General features: G+C 38.9%; 1 protein-coding gene across 2 annotated transcripts in view; it reads left to right on the top strand.

Moving 5' to 3' along the window:
• Positions 1 to 22369, top strand: part of parp4 (poly(ADP-ribose) polymerase family member 4) — a 53046-nt gene that overhangs the window by 17573 nt on the left and 13104 nt on the right. For both annotated transcript variants that reach the window (XM_062974619.1, XM_016992632.2), the window contains 15 exons: positions 2226 to 2312; positions 3872 to 4036; positions 4904 to 4950; positions 9492 to 9573; positions 9667 to 9804; positions 10254 to 10449; positions 10804 to 10862; positions 12649 to 12836; positions 14184 to 14283; positions 14473 to 14643; positions 14917 to 14997; positions 16956 to 17036; positions 18319 to 18414; positions 19733 to 19834; positions 21154 to 21222. In XM_062974619.1, coding sequence (XP_062830689.1) covers positions 2226 to 2312; positions 3872 to 4036; positions 4904 to 4950; positions 9492 to 9573; positions 9667 to 9804; positions 10254 to 10449; positions 10804 to 10862; positions 12649 to 12836; positions 14184 to 14283; positions 14473 to 14643; positions 14917 to 14997; positions 16956 to 17036; positions 18319 to 18414; positions 19733 to 19834; positions 21154 to 21222 — 1662 coding nt within the window. The remainder of the gene's footprint in view (positions 1 to 2225; positions 2313 to 3871; positions 4037 to 4903; positions 4951 to 9491; positions 9574 to 9666; positions 9805 to 10253; positions 10450 to 10803; positions 10863 to 12648; positions 12837 to 14183; positions 14284 to 14472; positions 14644 to 14916; positions 14998 to 16955; positions 17037 to 18318; positions 18415 to 19732; positions 19835 to 21153; positions 21223 to 22369) is intronic.

A 22369-nucleotide genomic window follows, 5' to 3' on the forward strand; every position in this document is an offset into this window, starting at 1 on the left:
AATTTGACAGAAAAAGTAGTTCAACACACAGTAATGCTATGTAATAATTACTGTATTTATGAATTTAGCACAAAAATATCACGATGTATTGAAAACATTGACTACAAAAATGCATTGGATAATCCAGAACATTGGATAAGCGAATGTTGGATAAGTGAGACTCTACTGTATTTGGTGTGCACTTCCCTCCACCTTCAATTTCTCCACAGTTCGAACAAGAAGATATTGTGTGAAATTAAGTTCTTTCTCCTTTTAAAAGCAAAGAATAGATATACAGCAAGACAGGATTACCAATCACAAGGCCAACACAACTCAGCTAATTTGTTGTGTGCCTTCAACTCATCTCCGACTTATAGGGACCCTATCACAGACTTTCTTTTTGACTAACTTCTTCAGAGCAGTTTGCTTTGCCTTCTTCGGAGTTTAAGAGAATATGGCTGAGTGTGGATTTGAACCCAGGTCTCCAGGCTCAAAGCATGTGCTGTAGAATCCCTGGGATTTGTAGTATGGTGAGGCACTAGCACTCTTTAGCAGAGAAGGCTTGTGGTCTCGTAAAACTACAACTCCTGATTTCATAGCATTGAGCCAAGACAGTTAACATGGTGCTAAAGTGTATTATATCAACAGTGCAAATGCACCGAAAGTGAAGAGAAAAGAGTCCTATACTTCAGCACTTCTCAGGTGATCTAACGTGGTGGAACAATGTTTTTTTTTTCTAATGTGTCAAACAACAGGACTATATTTATGTCCATTGTCTGAAAGTGCCATTCTTTCCTGGAGACTCTGTGACTACTAGCTTATGGTTCAAGGTTCAGTGCCTGCCCAGAGACCATCAGTTTGGGTGGCACTGATGCACACTGCTTTGGCTTATTGAATGAAGGGAGGATCTAAATGTAACTTATGAACAATTACTATGTTAGTTGTCTGTATTGTCCACCCACGGATACCCTGTTTCCCCAAAAATAAGACATACCCATAAAATAAGCCATAACAAGATTTCTAAACATTTGGAAAATATAAGCCATACCCCAAAATAAGACATAGTGATAGGCATGGCTATGCAGCGTACCAGCACAGAGCGGTAAAGAAGACGGGCAGCCCTTCTCATCTGCCCCATCATGACAGCTGCTATCTCAAAGGTGACCGGAGCGGTGCGGGCAGCCCCATCAACAAGGGATAAAATTACAGACAGTGTTTTTGCCAATGTTGCAAGTTATATACAGTAGAGTCTCACTTATCCAACACTCACTTATCCAACGTTCTGGATTATCCAACACATTTTTGTAGTCAAAGTTTTCAATATATCATAATATTTTGGTGCTAAATTCATAAATACAGTAATTACAACATAGCATTAATGTGTATTGAACTACTTTTTCTGTCAAATTTGTTGTATAACATGATGTTTTGGTGCTGAATTTGTAAAATCATAACTTATTTTGTTGTTTAATAGGCTTTTTCTTAATCTCTCCTTATTATCCAACATATTCACTTATCCAACATTCTGCCGGCCCATTTATGTTGGAGAAGTGAGACTCTACTGTAGATAAGAGCTGCTCATTTAATGAGAGTTGTATTGCTTGACATGAAAGAATTGGGGACAATGGGCCTAAAGGAAATTGAGTCGCAAGAAATTCAGGATGGAATTCTGAGTTTGAGAGTTATGATGACGTTCCAGAATAGGACGACTTAACTGTATTTGAATAAATGTAGATTGTTGTATCATCCCCTGAAAATAAAGCCATAGTGTGTCTTTTTGAGGAAAAATAAATATAAGACAGTGTCTTATTTTTGGGGAAACACGGTACAGTAGAGTCTCACTTATCCAACACTCGCTTATCCAACGTTCTGGATTATCCAATGCATTTTTGCAGTCAGTGTTTTCAATACATAGTGATATTTTGGTGCTAGATTCGTAAATACAGTAATTACTACATAGCATTACTGTGTGTTGAACTACTTCTTCTGTCAAATTTGTTGTGTAACATAATGTTTTGGTGCATAATTTGTAAAATCATAACCTAATTTGATGTTTAATAGGCTTTTCCTTAATCTCTCCTTATTATCCAACATATTCACTTATCCAACGTTCTGCCGGCCCGTTTACGTTGGATAAGCGAGACTCTACTGTAGTTGGAAACACCACTTTTTCCTGTCTCTTTTACTTTGGGCTTGTTTTAATTTGTGTATAATATAATATCTTGTTCTTCAAACCATTTCAACAGGTGAAAGAAAAAGAAAAAGCACACAAAGAATATAGAGACGCCGTCATTCAGGGACATGGAGCTTATCTGATGGATCAGGATGCTCCTGTGAGTGGAACATAACTATTTAATTGTATGAAGTCAGTAGGCCTTGGTTCTCCCACAAGTGTGTTACACACAAAAGACATTAAAACTCCATCAACCACATGGCTAATTCAGAACTAAAGCCTTGCCCAGAGGCAGAGCAAACTTGTAGCTTTTATATGTATACCAGCATTGCCCAGGTGTCAGGGAGGCCACTGCTCACCTGCGTTCTCCCTTCTCCAGTTGTGAGAAGGCTCTGGCAATAGGCAGACTCTCTTTGTGACTCTTTTTTTCCTTCCCCCATTTCCTTCATATTCCTTTCATTCTTCTTCCCTTGCTGTTTCTCATGCAGCTTCTCCCCCCTTCTTTCTTCCCTCCCTCCCTTCCTTCCTTCCTTCCTTCCTTCCTTCCTTCCTTCCTTCCTTCCTTCCTTCCTTCCTTTTTCTTTCCCTCTGCTCTGGGCCAGAAATTGGTGTTTTTTTAATAGTTCAAACCCCCTTATTTATTTTAAGTTGGATAATGAAGGTTATGTGTGCTAAGGTTGGTCCAGATCCATCAAACCATATAAGAGCCTTTGCGGTTCAAACCAACCAACGAACCAATATACATACATTGACTTTTTTATATATGGAACATGTCTTTGTCAGATATGTATTAGGGTTAGCAGCCTGAGCTCCTGTACAAATTCAGGTTGGCCCTCCATGTGTACTAGTGTGTGTACACATATATTTATTATTTACAGCATTTATATTCCACCCTTCTCACACCAAGGGGACTCAGGGTGGATCACACCACAAACATACACAGCAAACATTCAATGCCGATTAGACATACAGGACAGACAAACAGATAGAGATATAACAGCATTTTTTCCAACTTCAGCGCTTGGAAGTTATGCTCGATTTCGGCTACAGGGAGATGCTGTCACTCCATCCGCTATGACAACGAGCCCTTTGATCACAGAATTTTCCTCCTTTTCCTCCTTGTTCTTTGATCTCCTGCATTTTTTATGGTACCACAAAATATCTCCCTACTTAAGCAGTGACTGCTTAGATGGACAGTGATCTGATGGTCGGGTGCTCGCTCCGACTTGGGCTTCGAACTGGCAACCTTCCGGTTGGCAATGTCTATTGCTGCTGGTGATTAACCAACTGTGCTAAAGCCCAGCACATAAGTTGCCAAGAGGCAGAAAAGGGGAGGAGGAAATGGCATCACTAGCAGAGAGACCATATTTTGCCTCCTATCAGTCTGTAGTTTGCAATTACTTATGGTTTTCACCAGCTACACTATTACTCCTTCCACTCTGTACAGTATTACAGAAACACTTCTCAGTAGAGGCAGGGCTCATAGGAGGAAAGTGTCATGTCTTCTTGATCTGCCATCACCTTTAAGCTCCTCGTTTGCTACTCATCTCAGTTGCCATCCTCACAACTGAGCGTATTTTCTTTACAACTGTGTATTGTTTTGTGCTACTCCCCCCCCCCCCCCCCCAGCTGAACAATACTAGACTTCTAAGTGAAAAATAATTACTGGCTGTTTTTTAGAAGTGTTGATATGGATGTTTAAAATGTTTTTCCTCATAGGACATATTTACAGTGTCAGTTGGAAACTTGCCTCCTTCAACCAAGGTACTCATCAAAATCACATACGTCACAGAGCTCAATTACGATTATGGACGCTTTTCATTTCACCTGCCTGCCGCTCTGACTCCTTGGCAACAAGACAAAGCATTAAATGAAAACACACAGGTTAGTGTCTTTCCCCTTAGAAACTTAGAAATATCATGACAAGAGGTGATGGGAGTTGTGATACAGTAACATCTGGAAGGCTGCAATTTGTTCTGTTTGGTTCAGAGAGTGAAGTTTGAATTTTTATGCAAGGCTTGTGGATATGATGTCTGACCTTCAAATATCTTTCACATTTTCCCAACCAAATGTTGTTGGGTTATAATTCCCATTATCCCCAGTCCACATGGCAGATAATCAAAAATCACGGGAGTTGTCATTCAGTAACATCTGGGGACCCAAATTAGCTAAAAACTAAAGGCTGCTAATGTAAAAAAAATGTAGTTGGCTCTCTTGTGTCCACAGATTTTCCATCCATAGATTCAACATCCCTTTGAAGGCAACCATAAAGCTGATGTGGACTCAATGAAAATGAGTTTGACACCCTTATTGAAAACACAGGAACTTTTTCTTTTTTGACAGCAAAGGAAAATAACATATGGAATTGCCTAGCAATCTTGCTAAGAAATTACTCTCAAGTCCAACTTCCAGCTTTATGCATAGAGTAGATTAGAGACACAGGATGGCAGCATAGGCACTAACATTCTTGCTACATGTTATCAACACTAAGGAACAGATATTAGATACCATATGGTTTGAAAAATGTTTTATGTGGTAATTGTTCATAGAAGCCTTTTATTAATGTAACTTCTGATTTGCTTTGGAATATCAACTCCATCAAGGTCTGTCTTGTCCTGAAAGGTCCAAATCAATCAGTGAAAGAAGGAGAAATAATGTTTTGCTGTTTTTTGCTAACACAAACATTATATCCCAAAATTAAATGTCATTGTAAATGTCTAAAGCTTTTTAATGTTTTGCTTTCTGAAATAGGACGCAGTAAGAAAAGTTGCTATTAGGCAAGTAGGAACGAACATTGGGTAAGTAGATTTATTGACTTTCAGTTGTCACAGAAAAAAGATGTATTTCCTAATTCCTCTGTAAACATTCCCATTTTCAAAATTTGCTTGGAGTAAGCTGTTTTTAGAATCATAAAACGATGTAATTTCTAAGCCAGGGGTCCCCAAACTAAGGCCCGGGGGCCGGATGCGGCCCATCGAAGCCATTAATCCAGCCCCCACGGCACAAGGGCAGAAGGGGGTTGGGCTAAATGACCCAAGGGGTCTCTTCTTCTCTTACAAACCTTATTATTATTATTATTATTATTATTATTATTATTATTGTTGTTGTTGTTGTTGTTGTTGTTATTGTTATTGTTGTTATTAACATTGAGGCTGGGAGGCCATCTGTCAGGGTGCTTTGCTTGTGCTTTTGGTGCACAGAGGCAGAAAGGGGTTGGACTCAATGGCCCAAGGGGTTTCTTCCAACACTCTTCATTATTATTATTATTATTATTATTATTATTATTATTATTATTAACATTGAGGCTGGGAGGCCATCTGTCAGGGGTGCTTTGCTTGTTCCTTTTGTGCACAAAGGCAGAAGGGGGTTGGACTCAATGGCCCAAGGGTTTATTATTATTATTATTATTATTATTATTATTATTATTATTATTATTATTGACATTGAGGCTGGGAGGCCATTCGTTAGGGGTGCTTTGCTTGTTCTTTCAGTGCACAAAGGCAGAAGGGGATTGGACTCAATTGCCCAAGGGTCTATTGTTCTGATGGCTTGCTCCTGGGCTGCAAGGATCAGGCCTTCTGTCTCCTTCTTCAGGGTCCCATTCGTGAGCCAGAGCCAGGTCTTCTCCTTATCAGCTTTTCCTTCAATTTTGTCAAGGAACTTTCCATGCAATGTTTTGTTGTGCCAGCTGTCAGCTCTAGTTTGTAGTGTGGTTTTCTTGTACTGGTTTTTTGTCTGCTGTGCTTTGAGGAGTTTCTGATTTTTGACTTCAATCAAAGCAGGTTATTATTATTATTTTTATTATTATTATTATTATTAACATTGAGGCTGGGAGGCCATCTGTCAGGGGTGCTTTGCTTGTTATTTCGGTGCCAAAGGTAGAAGGAGATTGGACTCAATGGCCCAAGGGGTCTCTTCCAATCCTCTTTTTTTATTATTTTTATTATTATTATTATTATTACTATTATTATTATTATTATTGACACAACGACATTGTATGACACAGCAAACAAGATAGATATGCTGGATTTCGTTTCACAAAACCACAAGTCGAACACTTCCCAAGTGTCTAGGACTGTGTGATGTATTTTCGGATGATGCGTGCAGATCCCAGTAAGGTGGCCTTTTGCAGTTGGCAGATCGTAATTTTGTCAATGTCTATTGTTTCCAAATGCCGGCTGAGATCTTTTGGCACGGCACCCAGTGTGCCCATCACCACCGGGACCACCTGCACTGGTTTCTGCCAGAGTCTTTGAAGTTCAATCTTGAGGTCCTGATAGCGGCTGAGTTTTTCCTGTTGTTTTTCTTCAATGCGACTGTCACCTGGGATGGCAACATCAATGATCCAAACCTTGTTCTTTTCCACAACTGTGATGTCTGGTGTGTTGTGTTCCAGAACTTTGTCAGTTTGGATTCGGAAGTCCCACAGTATCTTTGCGTGTTCATTTTCCACAACCTTTGCAGGTTTGTGATCCCACCAGTTCTTAACTGCAGGGAGGTGATACTTGAGGCATAGGTTCCAATGAATCATTTGGGCCACATAGTTGTGCCTCTGTTTGTAGTCTGTCTGTGCAATTTTCTTACAGCAGCTGAGGATATGATCCATGGTTTCATCGGTTTCCTTGCACAGTCTGCACTTTGGGTCATCAGCTGATTTTTCGATCTTGGCCTTGATTGCATTTGTTCTGATGGCTTGCTCCTGGGCTGCTAATTATTATTATTATTATTATTATTATTATTATTATTATTATTATTATTATTATTATTATTGCTCGGTGGCCAACTATAGTCCGGCCCTCCAAAGGTCCAAAGGATCGTGAACTGGCCCCCTGTTTAAAAAGTTTGGGGACCCCTGTTCTAAGCAGTGTGCAGTTTGTCCTAAGATACTATATTGCAAGGAAAGATTCTTAAACAAAGTTTCCAATGAGGTGATAAATACAGGTTATTTATCCCTAATCTGGAATTCCAGAATATTCCCAAAATTCAAAATTGTGTCCACATGGGTGGCTGGGATATTGACACATTTGCTTGCTGGTGGTTCAGTGTATACAAACCTTGTTTCATGTATAAAATTATTTCAAATATTGTGTAAAAGTTCCCTTTAGACCAGGCATAGGCAAAGCTCGACCCTCCCAAGTGTTTTGGACTCCAACTCCCACAATTCCTAATAGCTAATAGTGATAGGCTGTTAGGAATTGTGGGAATTGAAGTCCAAAATACCTGGAGGACTGAAGTTTGCCCATTCCTGCTTTAGGCTGTGTGTATAATATATATATTATAAATTATTTTCTTGTTTAGGTTAAGGTCCCATCTCCAAGGTATCTTATTGTATATGTATTATTTGAGTTCAACCATGCATATGCAAGTACACATATTCCAAAATATTGAGAGGGGATCCCAAATCCCAAATCCGTCTGGTCCCAGTCATTTTGAATAAGGGATACTCAACCTGTATATCCTGTATTGCACCACCTATGCAATATGGCATGACTTATGCACAATAGAGTATTATCAGCACACTTAAGAAATGGCCTTTCTTGTACAAGTACAGCAAATTTTGGGGGAACTCCCCTCCCCTTTACAAAGTTTAGTCCCCTGTGAGGACTGACCATGTACTGTGGCATAGGATACTGCCCAACTGCCATTTTTGACTAAAGGTTTTGGACTTATACTTAAGTATATATGGAAAATGTTGACTTACTAGATTCCGTGGGTCTTCCCTTTTGGACTAGGAACTAGATTTAACTTTGGAGAGTTACTCTGAAAATAATTAGTGCACAAACTACTTACCTTGATCAATGTTCAAAGAAATCTTTTGCCTTCCCCAAAGTAACTAGATGGTTTATTTAGCTATATAGGGGCCCTTCCAGACAGGCCCTATATCCCACGATCTGATCCCAGGTTTTCTGCTTTAAACAGAATTATATGAGTCTGTACTGACAGATAATCTGGGAAAAACAGAAAACCTGGAATCAGACCCTGGGATATAGGGCCTGTCTGGAAGGGCCCATTGTTACTAACCTGTGATCCTGTTTTCTGCATTAGCCACAGAGTATGAGACAGTAACACAAGCCATTTTTTGCATCATGTGACATCCTCACGTACTATTTTGTGAGGTCACATTATGGGACTAAAAAACTCACTGTAAATGTTGCAGTTAAGACCCCCAAAGGAGTGACACTATTCCAGAAGTTACATTTTAATACAAGTTAATTATTGGGGAGGGAATGAATTACAATAAACTAACTATCTACTAACTACTAACTAACCACCTTCTGTGACTGAGGCCCCTTCTACACTGTCCTTATATCCCAGGATCTGATCCCCGGTTAACTGCTTTGAACTGGATTATATGAGTCTCCGCTGCCAGATAATCTAGGATAAGAAGATAATCTAGGATCAGATCCTGGGATATAAAGACAGTGTAGAAGAGACTTCAGTTAACTCTCTCTTCTCTCCCAGCTGTTTGTACCCTTTCAGCAGTCTTTAACAGGGTTTGAGGATTGAAAGCCAAAGTGGTTTGAAAACACAATATCTTGAGCATACTAAGAAGGGGTACAACGTTGTGTAAATAACCCACATGAGGATTCAAGTCATATTTATATATTTGCAGGTTTATAATAATATTTTATTTAATATTACTATGCATTATAATTATCGTTTTCCAGTTAGATTTGAGAATGACATTACTGGATGAAGGTGGAAATTACTAGCAATTTTATATTTATTTATTAGTTACAGTATTTATATTCTGCCCTTCTCACCCCAAAGGGGACTCAGGGCGGATCACAATGCACATAGACATGGCAAATATTCAATGCCATTAAACATACGACATATATAGAAAGACACAGAGGCAATTTAACATTCCAGCTTCTGGCTTCATGAGGGTATGCTCGATTCCGGTCACAGGGGGAGCTGCTGCTTCACCGTCCATTTGTGACACCAAGTCCTTGATGGAGTACTTCCTCATTCTTCTGCATGCTGCTGGAAGGTTTTATGGTGTTTTAAAACTAAATTAGTTAAATTAGCCTCCCTGCATAAAATGGTACCTAAATTTCCTACTTGATAGATGCAACTGTCTTTCGGACTGCATAGGTCAACAGCAAGCTAGACTATTTAATGGTGAGGAGCTCACTCCAACCCGGGCTGGCTTTGAACTCATGACCTCTTTGTCAGTAGTGATTTATTGCAGCTGGCTACTAACCAGCTGCACCACAGTTCGGCTATAGCTTCAACTGTAGTGAAAACAGAAAAATAAATTTTGTGTGTATGTGTGTGTAAGAGAGAGAGATCATACCAGTTTTGACCTGTTATTTAATATTTCATTTCATGACAGTGAATTCTCCTTGCAAATGTCAGTTGAAATGCCCTTCAAAATAGAGTCCATCAGGAGTTGGACTCATGAACTGAAAATAAAGGTAAACAAATTTTATCTCAGGGTTCAAAAAGACTCCTTCATATTTTTGTATATCTTATACATTCTTCTCTTTTTTTCCATCTTCCTACTTCAGAAAACAGACTGCAAAGCTGTTGTCTGTACCAAGGATGCTAGTTCCTTAGGTATGGAAGGCTTCACAATGGACATCGTGAATGGTAACGTTTATTTGCCCAGAATGTGGATTGAAAAGCATCCAGACAAGAAGAGTGAGGTGATTCTATTTTAGTCGTTTTAAATGTCATCTTCCTTCACCTAAAATACTTCCATACACTTCTGTTTTTAGAATATAATATCTGGAAATAGCTTAATGAAACAAGAAATGCAAACAATTCTAGAAACGGTCCCTCAAGACAATAGAATAACATTAAAGAGATCTTCCTGTGCCATTTCGACATGAGATGGCCTCCTCTTTGAACGATGATCAAGCCCAGCAACTATTAGTGCTTCCCTGCCATATCATCAAAGGTTTTGCTATGTATTATGTATCCATGTACACATTTTCAGTCCCTGGAACTGCTGGTTCTCTTGGCATGCAAAGAGTATTTACAGCTATTTTGCAACCCAAACCCATTGACATCTCCTGGACATGTCTCTTCTCACTGCTCTCTCATACTTTTTTGTTAAGTTTTTCATTTTCTTTCTCTCTTTCTCTCTCTCTAGGCATGCATGCTTGTGTTTCAGCCGGAATTTGATACACCGTTTGACCCTATACATACCAGTGGTGAAACTGTCATCTGCCTGGATTGCTCTAACTCCATGGCAGGTTCAAAAATCCAACATGCCAAGCAAATTGCATTATCTTATTTAAATTCATGTTATGATACAGAAAAACTGACTGTGATCAAATTTGGAACAAGTAAGACATTGTTTTTCTTTTGGAAATCTTTTAAGAGGTCTGTGAAATGTATTTTCAGTAGTTGGCTTTTGAGTATTCTGTGGCTAATAAATTAATTTAAATGCAGGTTTACAAAAATTCATTTATTTAGCTAATATTCAGATGTGTGGTACTTTGATTTTCATTTTTCCATTGCAGGACATTTTTGACCAAAAATTGTTTAATTTCTCATTCAAACTCCATTTATATCAGTTGGATTTTATTCTGTGCATATTTGTATAGGACCTTGCCTTAAATCTAGCCTGCCTAATTATTATATTATTGCCATTCAATGTGGATTTTTGTATTAAGAAAAATTGTGCTTTTATTATACAGATTTCATTGAGTTTCCTTACAATTTTGAAGACTTTGAAGCTATGAAGCAGTTTATCATGGTATGTGTTTATTTTTGTGTATTTAATTTATATCATGCAAGACCAAGATAGCTATTTCTGTCCTGGGTGCCCTTAAAGACTTTTGCAATATGCCAAAACCTAATATAAGATTGTCCTTTTAAAGAATAATATTAATAGTTACCTAAATAACTCTTACTATTTTCTTTGGTCATCAATTTTCCATATTTCTAAATTTCCTTCCAAAGTAAGCAACATCAGTTCCCAAATAAAACCATTTTAATAGCATCATTATCACTATCACCATCACCATTATCATTTTAATCACTACTATGATTATCATGGTCATCATAATTACTAAATTTTAAGTTTCTATAGTGAAATGAACTAATGGTAATAGCAATAGTAATGCTAATGGTGCTTATATCCTATCTTCCTTCTGGCATCAACACCTATCAATCTCACTACTGATTAAATCTAGTTGTGTTTAGCTTTTGCAAAGGCTGATTATTCATGTGCTTTTAGAGTAAAACTGACATGCTCAAACATTTCCATAAATAAAATAATTTCAATAAATGTAAATTCCAATCAAATGTAGCCCTCTACCAGCTCAGATCAATAGAGGTTCATAGTCTCCCCCAGCAATATAATTATCAGTACCATGTAAGGTTTGAGCTTCCATATTTCAGGTCAGAGATGTACAGCATAGGTTGAAGTTCCAATTAAAGTAGACCCTCCCCACATATAAATATAAATAAAATAAAGTATAAATATTGTGTTGTTGTTGTTATAAACAGTTTGGGCCCAGATTATTTAAAAACCTCATCTCCACTTACAAACCACAAACCAGTATGAGCATTGCAGTCAGCGGAGGAGGCCCTGCTCTCGATCCCACTCCCATCTCAAGTGCGGTTGGTGGGAACGAGAGAGGGGACCTTCTCCATGGCCGTTCCCTGCCTCTGGAACTCTCCCTAAAGATGGCCCCTCTCTTCTCTCCTCTAAAAAGCTGTGCAATCTAGTTTATGGAGAGGAGGGAGGAGGATTAGTGTTCTTTACACACATCCTCACCTAGACATCTGATACCTACCTCGGCCCGCTGTTGTGATATAATTTATTAGGCTTTTAATGTATTAATGTATTGTGATTTAACTGGCATTTAGCTTATCCTTGGTTTACGTTTTATTGTTTATTAGTTATATTTAGTTTATTCTATTTCATGTTTCATTATGACTGTTGTTTATTTGCCCCTGGCATTGAATGTTTGCCATTTTTGTTATACTTTGGAAACCACCCTGAGTCCCTCCAGGGAGAGAGGGTGGGGTATAAATAAAGTTGTTATTATTATTATTATTATTATTATTATTATTATTATTATTATTATTTGTTCTGTTAGTCACCGTAGGAGCACTACACTTGTCGGATCTATAAACCAAACCTTAGGAAAGTTACTTTTTTCAGTTAGAACTCCCATTATCCCCTAGGAAAAATCTAGCAATTGTAATCTAAACAAGCAACTTTTCTGTGTTTTGGTCTGTTGTAGTTGTTGTCTGTTGTCTGCGTAACGCAGCTTTGTTTGATAATATGTTCTATTCAAGAATGTGCTTATTTATGTCTTTGGAGATTAAGCACACTTAATTGTTCCCCAAATGTGGACTGCTTTTTCTGCAATTGATCTGAGCCCTTATTACTGACTGTGTGCCATGTTCAATAGTAAATTGATGAACCAAGTTTAAATTTAGAAACTGAATAATATGGATAATCACTTGTTGGCCACGTCCAAGAGAAATGGTTTTAAATCTAAATCTGCTTTTTGTTGTGAATGCTTTAGTCTGCTACAGCTACAATGGGAAACTCAGATTTCTGGAAGACTTTGCATTACTTGAGTTTGCTCTACCCTTCCAAAGGGAAACGCAACATTCTTTTTATATCTGATGGACACATTCAGAATGAAGCTGTGACTCTGCAACTTGTGAAACAGAATGCAAAACACACTAGAATATTTACATGTGGAGTTGGGTAAGTGCTGAATTAATTAAAATTTGGACAGATAAAATTGTGAAGCATATGTAATATGCCATACTGTAATGTTGACCATACCATGAAGCACAGTGAGCCATTTGCCTGGTGGCAGATTTGGGGCAACAGCACAATGTGGCCACTATCCAGCATCAGAATGTATTTGTTACAACTTTGCGACCAACTTTCACACGTCACTTACAGCACTCTGATATCACCTTATATCAGACCTACAGAACATGGCAATAGTGAGGGGCAAAAATTTAAATAATCTAAACCTCTTTGGGCTGCAGATAGGTTTTCAGTGCCTCACTCAGGGTTTGCAAGAGGGTGCCTTTCCCTCATCATAATGAAATTATGGATCAGATTATTATGGATCAGAACAAAGACACAAACAGTTCAGTATTCTCTTTCACCATACTCAACAAAATACCTGTGGAAAGCCTACAATGTGGACAGAGTAGGGCCTTCTTACCTATGTTCCCCAGAAACTGATATGCAAAAGCATACCATCTCATTGTTACTGCAACACTTGGATTTGTGTTAGGAGAGGAAAATTGGGCCAGGTTGAACATTGGCTGGGGTGCAGGTGAACCATTTAGATTTGTTTACTTGGGGCTTTTACAAAATCATAGAATTGAAAGAGACCACATGGACCATCTAGTTCAACCCACTGCCATGCAGGAAGAGCACAATCAAAGCACCCACGACAGATGGCCATCCAGCCTGTTTGAAAGCCTCCAAGGAAGGAGCTTCTACCACACTCCAAGGCAGAGTTCCATTGCTGAACATGTTTTATAGTAAGGAAGTTCTTTCTAATGTTCAGGTGGAATCTCCTTTGCTGTAATTCAAACCCATTACTCTAAGCCCTAGTCTCCAGGGCAGCAGAAAACAAACCTACTCCCTCTTCCTTATGACAGGAATGCTGCAATATAGTGACTTGCATACAATAAGGTCCTAGCTTACCAAAATGTGACGGCCTTGCTTTTGACTCAAATCACCTTTCCATCTATCTCCGTATTGTCTTTTCTGATTAGCAGTAATTGTGTCTTTCATATGAGCTCTTTTCAGCTTGTGTTGCTGGAGACTGACACCTATGCTCTTAATAGAGGTACCTGTATCTGATTGTTCACAGTGTAAACAGAGTGTTGAACTAGATAAGCTTTCAGTATGATTCACCTGGATCCCTTCTGTATTTATTTGCTCATTCACTGAATTTCGAGCCCTCCCAGATACTTTGCCAAAGTTCTACTTCTAGATATTGCGTAGTTCAGGATAGATTACAAAAATTGTAATGATGTTTTTCAAGTTGAGCTTGAAATAGTGAATTATTGCAAATTCCACCAGGCCCGCAGCAAATCGTCACATGCTGAGATCACTATCCCAATATGGAGCTGGAGCCTTTGAATATTTTGATGAAAAATCAAAGTATGACTGGGAGAGAAAGGCAAGTATGTTTTAATATTATTTTCTGTGGCCATCCAGAAGAACAGTTGTTCCTTTGAAAGGATCATTGGCCCCTAAGTTTCTATCCTGGAACATGGCCATACAGCCTGGAAAATTCACAACAACCTAGCTTTCTAGGGATACAAAAACGGAGCAAATATTACTTTTCTGTTTTCATCTCTGCCTTCAGGTAATGCAGCAACAAAAAAGGAGGTGGTCCCCAGAATGCAGTGCCATTTCAATTAAATGGCAACAATTTGACACAGATGCACCAGAACTGATGTATGCTCCAGCTCAGATACAGTCTCTGTTTGAACATGAGCGTCTTCTGGTCTATGGCTTTATCTCTAATTGCACCCAGGTAATTAGCAATGCAAATAAAATTGTCCTCCCTTCAAACCCAAAGGATTTTGTAGAGTCAGTAGTTACACACAGTCTGGCCTGGCTTGTTTATGACAAACTGTTTTTGTGAAATGGATTTGACAACACTGCCCAGTTTAACATCTGTCAAGTTGATAGGAGTGAAGAGTGGTAGAAAAATATCTTTTGTAAACAATATGTGGACAGAAGACTTGGAAAGTGTAGAATAATAGAACTTGGTGAATTAATGGTACTGTTTTGCTCTTTCTCTCAGGCTGCATTATATGCCCTATTGAATAGCCAAGAACTACAGACAATTGTGTCTACAACTGAATTGCAGAAGACAACAGGAACTGTGAGTTAGGCCACAACTGCTCAGTCGATACAATTGGATCAGGCTTTTCACAGAATACAAAAACAAGACATCTAGAGCAGGCATGGGCAAACTTTGGCCCTTCAGGTGTTTTGGAATTCAACTCCCACAAATCCTAACAGCCTACTAGCTGTTAGGAATTGTGGAAGTCCAAAATACTTGGAAGGCCAAAGTTTTCCCATGCCTGATCTAGAGGCTCTACTTGTCTTGATGTTAATATGTTTCTTCTGAGACTGTAGTCCTGAACTCTCTTTGTGTGGTGAAGTGTAAATTTTGGTTTACAGTTGTTATGTTTAATTATAGGTATATATTTGGAATGGGTAAGTATTAGAGTTATCAGTGCGTGTGGGATGGTAGCCAGCTCAGCATTCTGAGGCAGGTTGCCATAGAAACATAGGCAGAGCCAACTGCCGTTTGGTAAGAAAGAGCAGATTTTGAAAAGAGAGTCAGTCTGTGATCAAGGAATCACAGGGAAGACTGGTTCTAAGGTATTGAGAACCAGGGAAGATCTCTAGCTTGTGTCGGTTTAAATAGGTCAAGTGACTTATTTGAGTTAGCAGTGGAGTCTGAGTAATAAAGGGAAAGAAATCCCAGTTGGATCTGTAGTGATCAGTTAAATTAAGAACATCAGTTGGAAGGAAAAAAGTTTAAACTGCTTAAGGGAAGAAATAATCCTTTTGAGAGTTGTTTCATCACATGTTATCATTGTAACTGTTGAAGAAGAGTACCTCTAAGTGAGAAGTAACATTGAAACCGCTAAGCTTATGTACCTGAATAAACTTGTTACTGGTTTTCAACATCCAAGCCTCTGTTACATACATTCTAAGCCAAGTTATGCTACCCTTTAAAGTAAAAGTAAACATCTCCCTGCGTCTTTGGTGGTTGCATCACCCCACTTTGAAAGGAGAAGGCCCTGTGAATGGAGCAGCAGGACTTGTTTCTGAAAAAAAGCAGCCATCAGATTATCAGATACGTGTGTATATCTGCTCATATAGCTATATTTCTCTCACATAAACACACTATATAAACCCCTTTCTGAGTCTTAAGACCAAACTACATCTTAAATCAAGTTCCTAGGAGAACTTTCTGAGTGCTCCAACTTTCTCCAAGATGCTCTGACTGGGAAAGTGGAAAGAACAGCAAAGTCAGGAATTGCCTGCCACAGGGGTGTCTTGGGGCCTTGAGATTGGATTTGTGTTCCCTTACATAAGGGCTGTGTTTGGGAAGACCACCACAGAAAGCTCTCCGGTGTCTAGGAGGGGCCAGAAGTGGGAATCTGAGATCAGGTGCCTTCCCTTCCACTACCCGACCATGTCAGGACTTTTTTTTTAATCAAAGAGGGAATTTGCCACACTGTTCTAGCCTTGTCATCCCACTGTAATTGCTATGGCTCCTTCCTATGGAATCCTGGCACTGGCATTTTGTAGTCTCTTATGTAGTGGTTAGGGTGTTGATTCTGGAGATGTCAGCAGCAGCAAAAGCACTGGAGCTCTTTGAGAGACACTTCAGAATGTCTCATCAGACCACTAATTTTAATATTATACACTACAGGATGCAGCCATGTCAGCCAAAAAGCTATTGAAGTGCTATAACTTTGTAGTATGAGAGACCCAAGTACATTTACACATTTCTTGGGAAAATATAGCAATTAGCTAAAGTTTCCAGCCTGAAAAGGTAACTTTCTCAGATTCTGGTACTTCATTTCTCCACCAGCCTTTAGGACACTACCTCTAAAAGCAAAAGATTACTCTTTAAATGTATGGTCTCTTTATTAAATAAGAGAAATGGAGAACCTACTCAGGATCACTTGAAATACTGTTTAACAAATATAAGATCTAGAACAAAAGGCTAGATCCTAAATATAGATGCTGATGATTATTATTATTTTTATTTTTATTAATAATAATCAGGCTTTATTTTCTACATCTCCCCAAAATTAGATTCTTCACAAACTTGCAGCAAGAGCCTTCATTAGGGATTATGAACAAGGGATTCTTCATGAGGATGAAGCAGAAAATGAGGTACGTTACCATGTAAAGCATAAAGCAAGAACATGAAAGGAGTTACTTGCATTGCTCAACACTTTTAGGCTCATCATATTTATTTCTCAGACATAGCTCAGGACAGTCTTCCTTCCATTTAGTATCAATGTGAACTCACTCGTTCAGTTCTTACCCTTTGGAAGTAGCAGAAAACTTGCCCTGTATTACCGAAGGCTTTCACAGCCAGAATCACTGGGGTGTTGTGTGGTTTTCGGACTGTATGGCCATGTTATACCAGCATTTTCTCCTGAAGTTTCACCTGCATCTGTGGCTGGCATCTTCAGAGAATCTGATGGTAGTCAAACAAGTGGGGTATATATTCCTGTGGAATGTCAGGGTGGGAGAGAGAACCATTGCCTGTTTAATGAGTGTACAGGTTCAATTAGCAATCTTGATTTGCACGTGTTGAGTGGTATCCAACCATTAGCATGTGAATAACCATGAAGATAGCATAATCAATTACTGAGGGTATCTGCATAGAAGTAGCCTGGCCTTTGTTCCCTTTGAATTGTTTATTGCCTGGAGACATCCTTTGTCTGGGTGGTGTTCACTAGTCCCTGAGTTCTTACTGCTTGGAGACGTCCTGTGTCTGGGTGGTGTTGGTAGCCAAATTTTGTTCATTTTCATGGTTTCTTCCTTTCTGTTGAAATTGTCCATGTACTTGTGGATTTCAATGGCTTCTCTCGACATAGCGGTCCAGAATTTCTGTGTTCTCAAATAATATTCTATGCCCAGCTTGGTTTATCACTCTGCTATTGCTGATTTTTCTGGCTGAAGTGCCTTTTGTGTTCTTTGATTCATGACTGAGCTTTGCGTTTCGTGGTCCCTCTGTAGACTTGTCCACAGTTGCACGGTATTGTTTGTCAGACAAAAAGCGCTACAGCCTTAAATAATTGCCATGACACATGGAATGACCATCAGAAAATTAAATACAGTGTTCTTCTATCTATTTGAAAATATGGGTCTCTTGAGATGAATGAAATGCTAGACAAATTAAGAGAATACCACATTTGCCTTCCACAACCTTTTGCAGAGGTTGACTATAGCGTCATGCTGGAGGACCTGGATATTCCTTGACAGAACATATTAAGCAAATCCATAACTAAGAATATCTGCATGGTCCAGCTAACATGGATCATTTGGGGGGGGGGGGGTGAGGCACGAGAGCTGAAATGTTCCTAGGTGGAGAAAACTGGAGTCGTGAGCTGGACATGGACCCAACAGGTGATGAGCTCACTTATAATCTTTCTTCCCTATTTAGATGAAGAAACAGCTGTTGAAATCCATGATCATTAAGCTCAGCATGGAAAACTCCATCGTGACCCAGTTTACAAGTTTTGTTGCAATTGAAAAAAGGGTAAGGAACTCTGGATGAAAAGAATATCAGTGTTTTTATTGAAGTGTCCGTGTTATGGTCCTGGTTTAGCCATTATTTGAGTTGACATTCTTCTGTGTCTCACGGAAACAAGCCCTCCCCTTTGTCACCCAGATAGAATTAAGTTGTAGTAGTTTGTTAATGCTTAGGCCATAGTGCATTAACATACAAAATAAATAAATACAATCTAAAAGTGCAACGGTGTACAAGTACCATGGAAAATAAATGGCATATAAGTCTTGGAGTTCAATGCAGTCAAAATACAGTGCAATGAAAACACATTAAATATAAACAACAATGCTATAATTAGTTTACAGAAAATTAGATTAGATAAGAATCAGGGCCAAAAGAGAAACCTTCTGAGTTATCATAGAGTCCGTATCAGACCAGAGATAGAAAATATTTCCTGAAAAAAATGGAATGTAAATGAGTCAGAATAGATCCCAAGAATCTGGTTTTGGTTCAGAATCTAATGAGCAGGAGAACAAATAATGGGGCAAGTTTTCAATTTCTGGGACCCTATCAGTAAACAGAAGGCCAAAGGGGTGTTAGAAGATGTGCCATCAATCATAGCTGTAAGTATGGTATAGAGTAATGGTTCTCAATCTGTGGGTCCCCAGGCGTTTTGGCATACAACTCCCAGAAATCTCAGCCAGTTTACCAGCTGTTTGGATTTCTGGGAGTTGAAGGCCAAAACATCTGGGACCCACAGGTTGAGAACCACTGGTATGGAGACAAAGGGCTGTAAAAGATTGCCTAAATTTTGGGAATGTGAACTTTGGGGGTTAAATGGGACACTTCTTGCCATTCTGTTCGAGGGATTGTTCGCAGAATTTCTTGAAGCACATACAGTAGAGTCTCACTTATCCAACATAAACGGGCCGGCAGAACGTTGGATAAGTGAATATGTTGAATAATAAGGAGGGATTAAGGAAAAGCCTATTAAACATCCAATTAGGTTATGATTTTACAAATTAAGCACCAAAGCATCATGTTACACAACAAATTTGACAAAAAGTAGTTCAATATGCAATAATGCTATGTAGTAATTACTGTATTTACGAATTTATCACCAAAATATCATGATGTTTTGAAAACATTGACTACAAAAATGCCTTGGATAATCCAGAATGTCGGATAAGTGAGTGTTGGATAAGTGAGACTCTACTGTACCTCCAATTTGACATCCTTCAAATGAAAAGATTTTTAATTTTTCTTTCAGATGAACTTCTGTTGTCCTGAAGCTAACTATTAAATTGTACAATTTTATAATTTAATTCTGCTATGGTTTTGTATCCAGGATGAGAAGGAAGACCAAATCACTGATTCTTTGGATGTTTTAGAACTTGTCTCCAAGGAGAATGTCGACATCTTACCATATATGCAATATGAAGAACCTAAAGTAAATATATATAATCTGAATTTATTTATTTATTATTTGATTGTGGTTTGCTTGTAGAAAATGAAGAGACCAAGTGTGGCCACAAGGCTATACTAATTTAACTGTCTGAGTTTACTTACACTGATATTATTTCCAATTATTATTTTGCCTTCCCTGAATTAATTTAACTCATCTCGCATTTGGGGCATCATGGGCATTTTTGTCAAATTTGTGAGTGAGTTGTGACTCATTTTGAGGCATTCTCCCATAAGCAAAAGTGACTTCCTGTTTGGGGGAAAGGTCTCTAAAACTCGAATGTTCTTTTCCCCAGCCTGAGAAAACACAAGTGACTTTTCAGTTAAAAATAAAAATAATTTTGGAGAGGGATAGAACTCTTGGACCTGGAGAAATTTATTTATTTATTTATTTACATTATTTATATTCTGCCCTTCTCACCCCGAAGGGGACTTAGGGCGGATCACAGAACACATATACGGCACACGTTCAATGCCAATTATAACAATGACAAAACAGACAACAGATAAAGGTATATCCTGTACATATAGGCTTCCCCATCTTTTGGCATCTTTGGAGGTTGTGCTTGGTTCTGGCCACCGGGGGGTGCTGATGCTCCATCTCCCTGTTGAAGAGCTTTCTTTGTTCATAAACTTCCTCCTTTTTTCTGATCAAGCACCGAGCCTAAATACTTCCCCGCTTTAATGTGGTTCCTATTTATCTACTCACATTTGTTTTCAAACTGCTAGATAGGCAGAAGCTGGGCTAAAGGTCAGGAACTCACCCTGACCCGGGCTTCGAACTCTCAACCTTCCAGTTGGCAAGATTTATTGCAGCTTGGTGATTAACTTGCTGTGCTAAAGCCCGGCCCATTGCTTACCCAGTGCTAAAATCTCCCTGCTTTGATAAAATGTTCTGCATTCTTTGTGTCTTAGAAATCATATAAGCATATAGCTTTCAGGTTTAGAAAAGAAAAGTAGAGGAAAATGGAAGGAAGGTGTGGAAAGGCATTTGAGGGAAAGGGGATGAGCAAAAAATTAATGTAGATACATTTAAAAGACTGGGACAAAGAAGTGAAGCAGTCCTATTGGCAAGGATTGTATCGCTCTACAATGGCAAGTATGTATGATTATAGATTTGGATTAAAGCCAGTCAAGAGTTAATGTCATGTAGCCATGTATGTACAGTTGGAATTCTTCAATGGAGCATTAAACAAGTAGTGTGGCTTAATTTCGTTACTTTCTTATTTTATTTCTTAAAATACGTTGAAAAATCCCCCATGAGTGAACAAATTTATTCCTTGATGTTTTATTGGTTGTCTCCAGGAGGCGGAGAAGGTTCTCCAAAAGGCGTGCTTCTTGAAAGTGGATTCACTGACGAGTTGGGAAAATGATGTGAGTATGGAATGTCTAGTACAGCCACAACCAAGTTATTGCTATATTTTATTGTTTGGGATCCCATGGTTTGTAGAAAACTTATTGAAGTATTTATATGCTTTTGATAATAACAGTAGGCGTTTCTTTAAACCAAGGACTCGTTTACATGGGGCTCAAAATGTGTGGCAGGGCAGGAGTGGCAATTCTCCAGACTGGCTTGGGGGATGGCTACCATGTCCATCACCTTCCCACTGCAGTAGCAAAATGAAGTCCCAGCTATCTAGTTGGGTCAGTCTCAGTTCAGCCCTGCTGGACGGTCATGATGACCTTTGTTGCCCTTTGGGGAAGCTTCGGAGCATTTCTCAACTTTTTTTTTAACATGGGATAAAATCAGGTATACTACTTTTACCCCACTTTGAGGACTGGATGTCCCTGGATGTTGTCTGGATGCCCAGAAGCAACTTCTGGTTCAATTCAGGATTTGTGGCCTGTATAGATAGGCCCAAATACTGATTCAGGGACTAAGTCCTTGTGATTATTTGCAACTCATCTCACTCTGCTTCATTGTAATACTTACATCTCTTGCCAATGAGCGCCTTCCTGTCACTTTCCCCTGTACTAAGGGCAGCGTAATTAACAATAAGTCCACTTCCGTCTCTGCCCAAGAGGCTAATGAAAAACACAATTGGCTTCATAAAACTATGTGGACCAATTCATGGCAATGACGAATGTCGAGAGCCCCCACCCAGTCAATAATTCCCTTTATGTATACCTCACCTTTCCCCCAAGAATAGGACTTTCTTTTGGATCTATCCATGTTGGGGTAAGAATACAAGAAAAGCCATCCTGAATCAGACTAAATAAGATAAGCCAACCTGAATCAAACAAAGTCCTGCTTTCAGTTCATAAAGTGACCAAATAGTTGCCAGTAGGAAGTCCACAAGTGAGACATGAACAGAACAAGATGAAGTTCACAAGCTGAGTCCTATTTTTTAAAAAAACAAAGTGGAAAGATAGACCAAAATCCCAAGAAAGTCTCTCTCGTTCACACACACACACACACACACACACACACACACACACAGAGAGAGAGAGAGAGAGAGAGAGAGAGAGAGAGAGAGAAACTAGACACAGTGCAGATATCTGACAGACTTCTGATATTATG

This window comes from Anolis carolinensis, chromosome 3 (genome assembly GCF_035594765.1).
Source record: "Anolis carolinensis isolate JA03-04 chromosome 3, rAnoCar3.1.pri, whole genome shotgun sequence".
In the NCBI taxonomy this organism is placed as follows: Eukaryota; Metazoa; Chordata; class Lepidosauria; order Squamata; family Dactyloidae; genus Anolis; species Anolis carolinensis.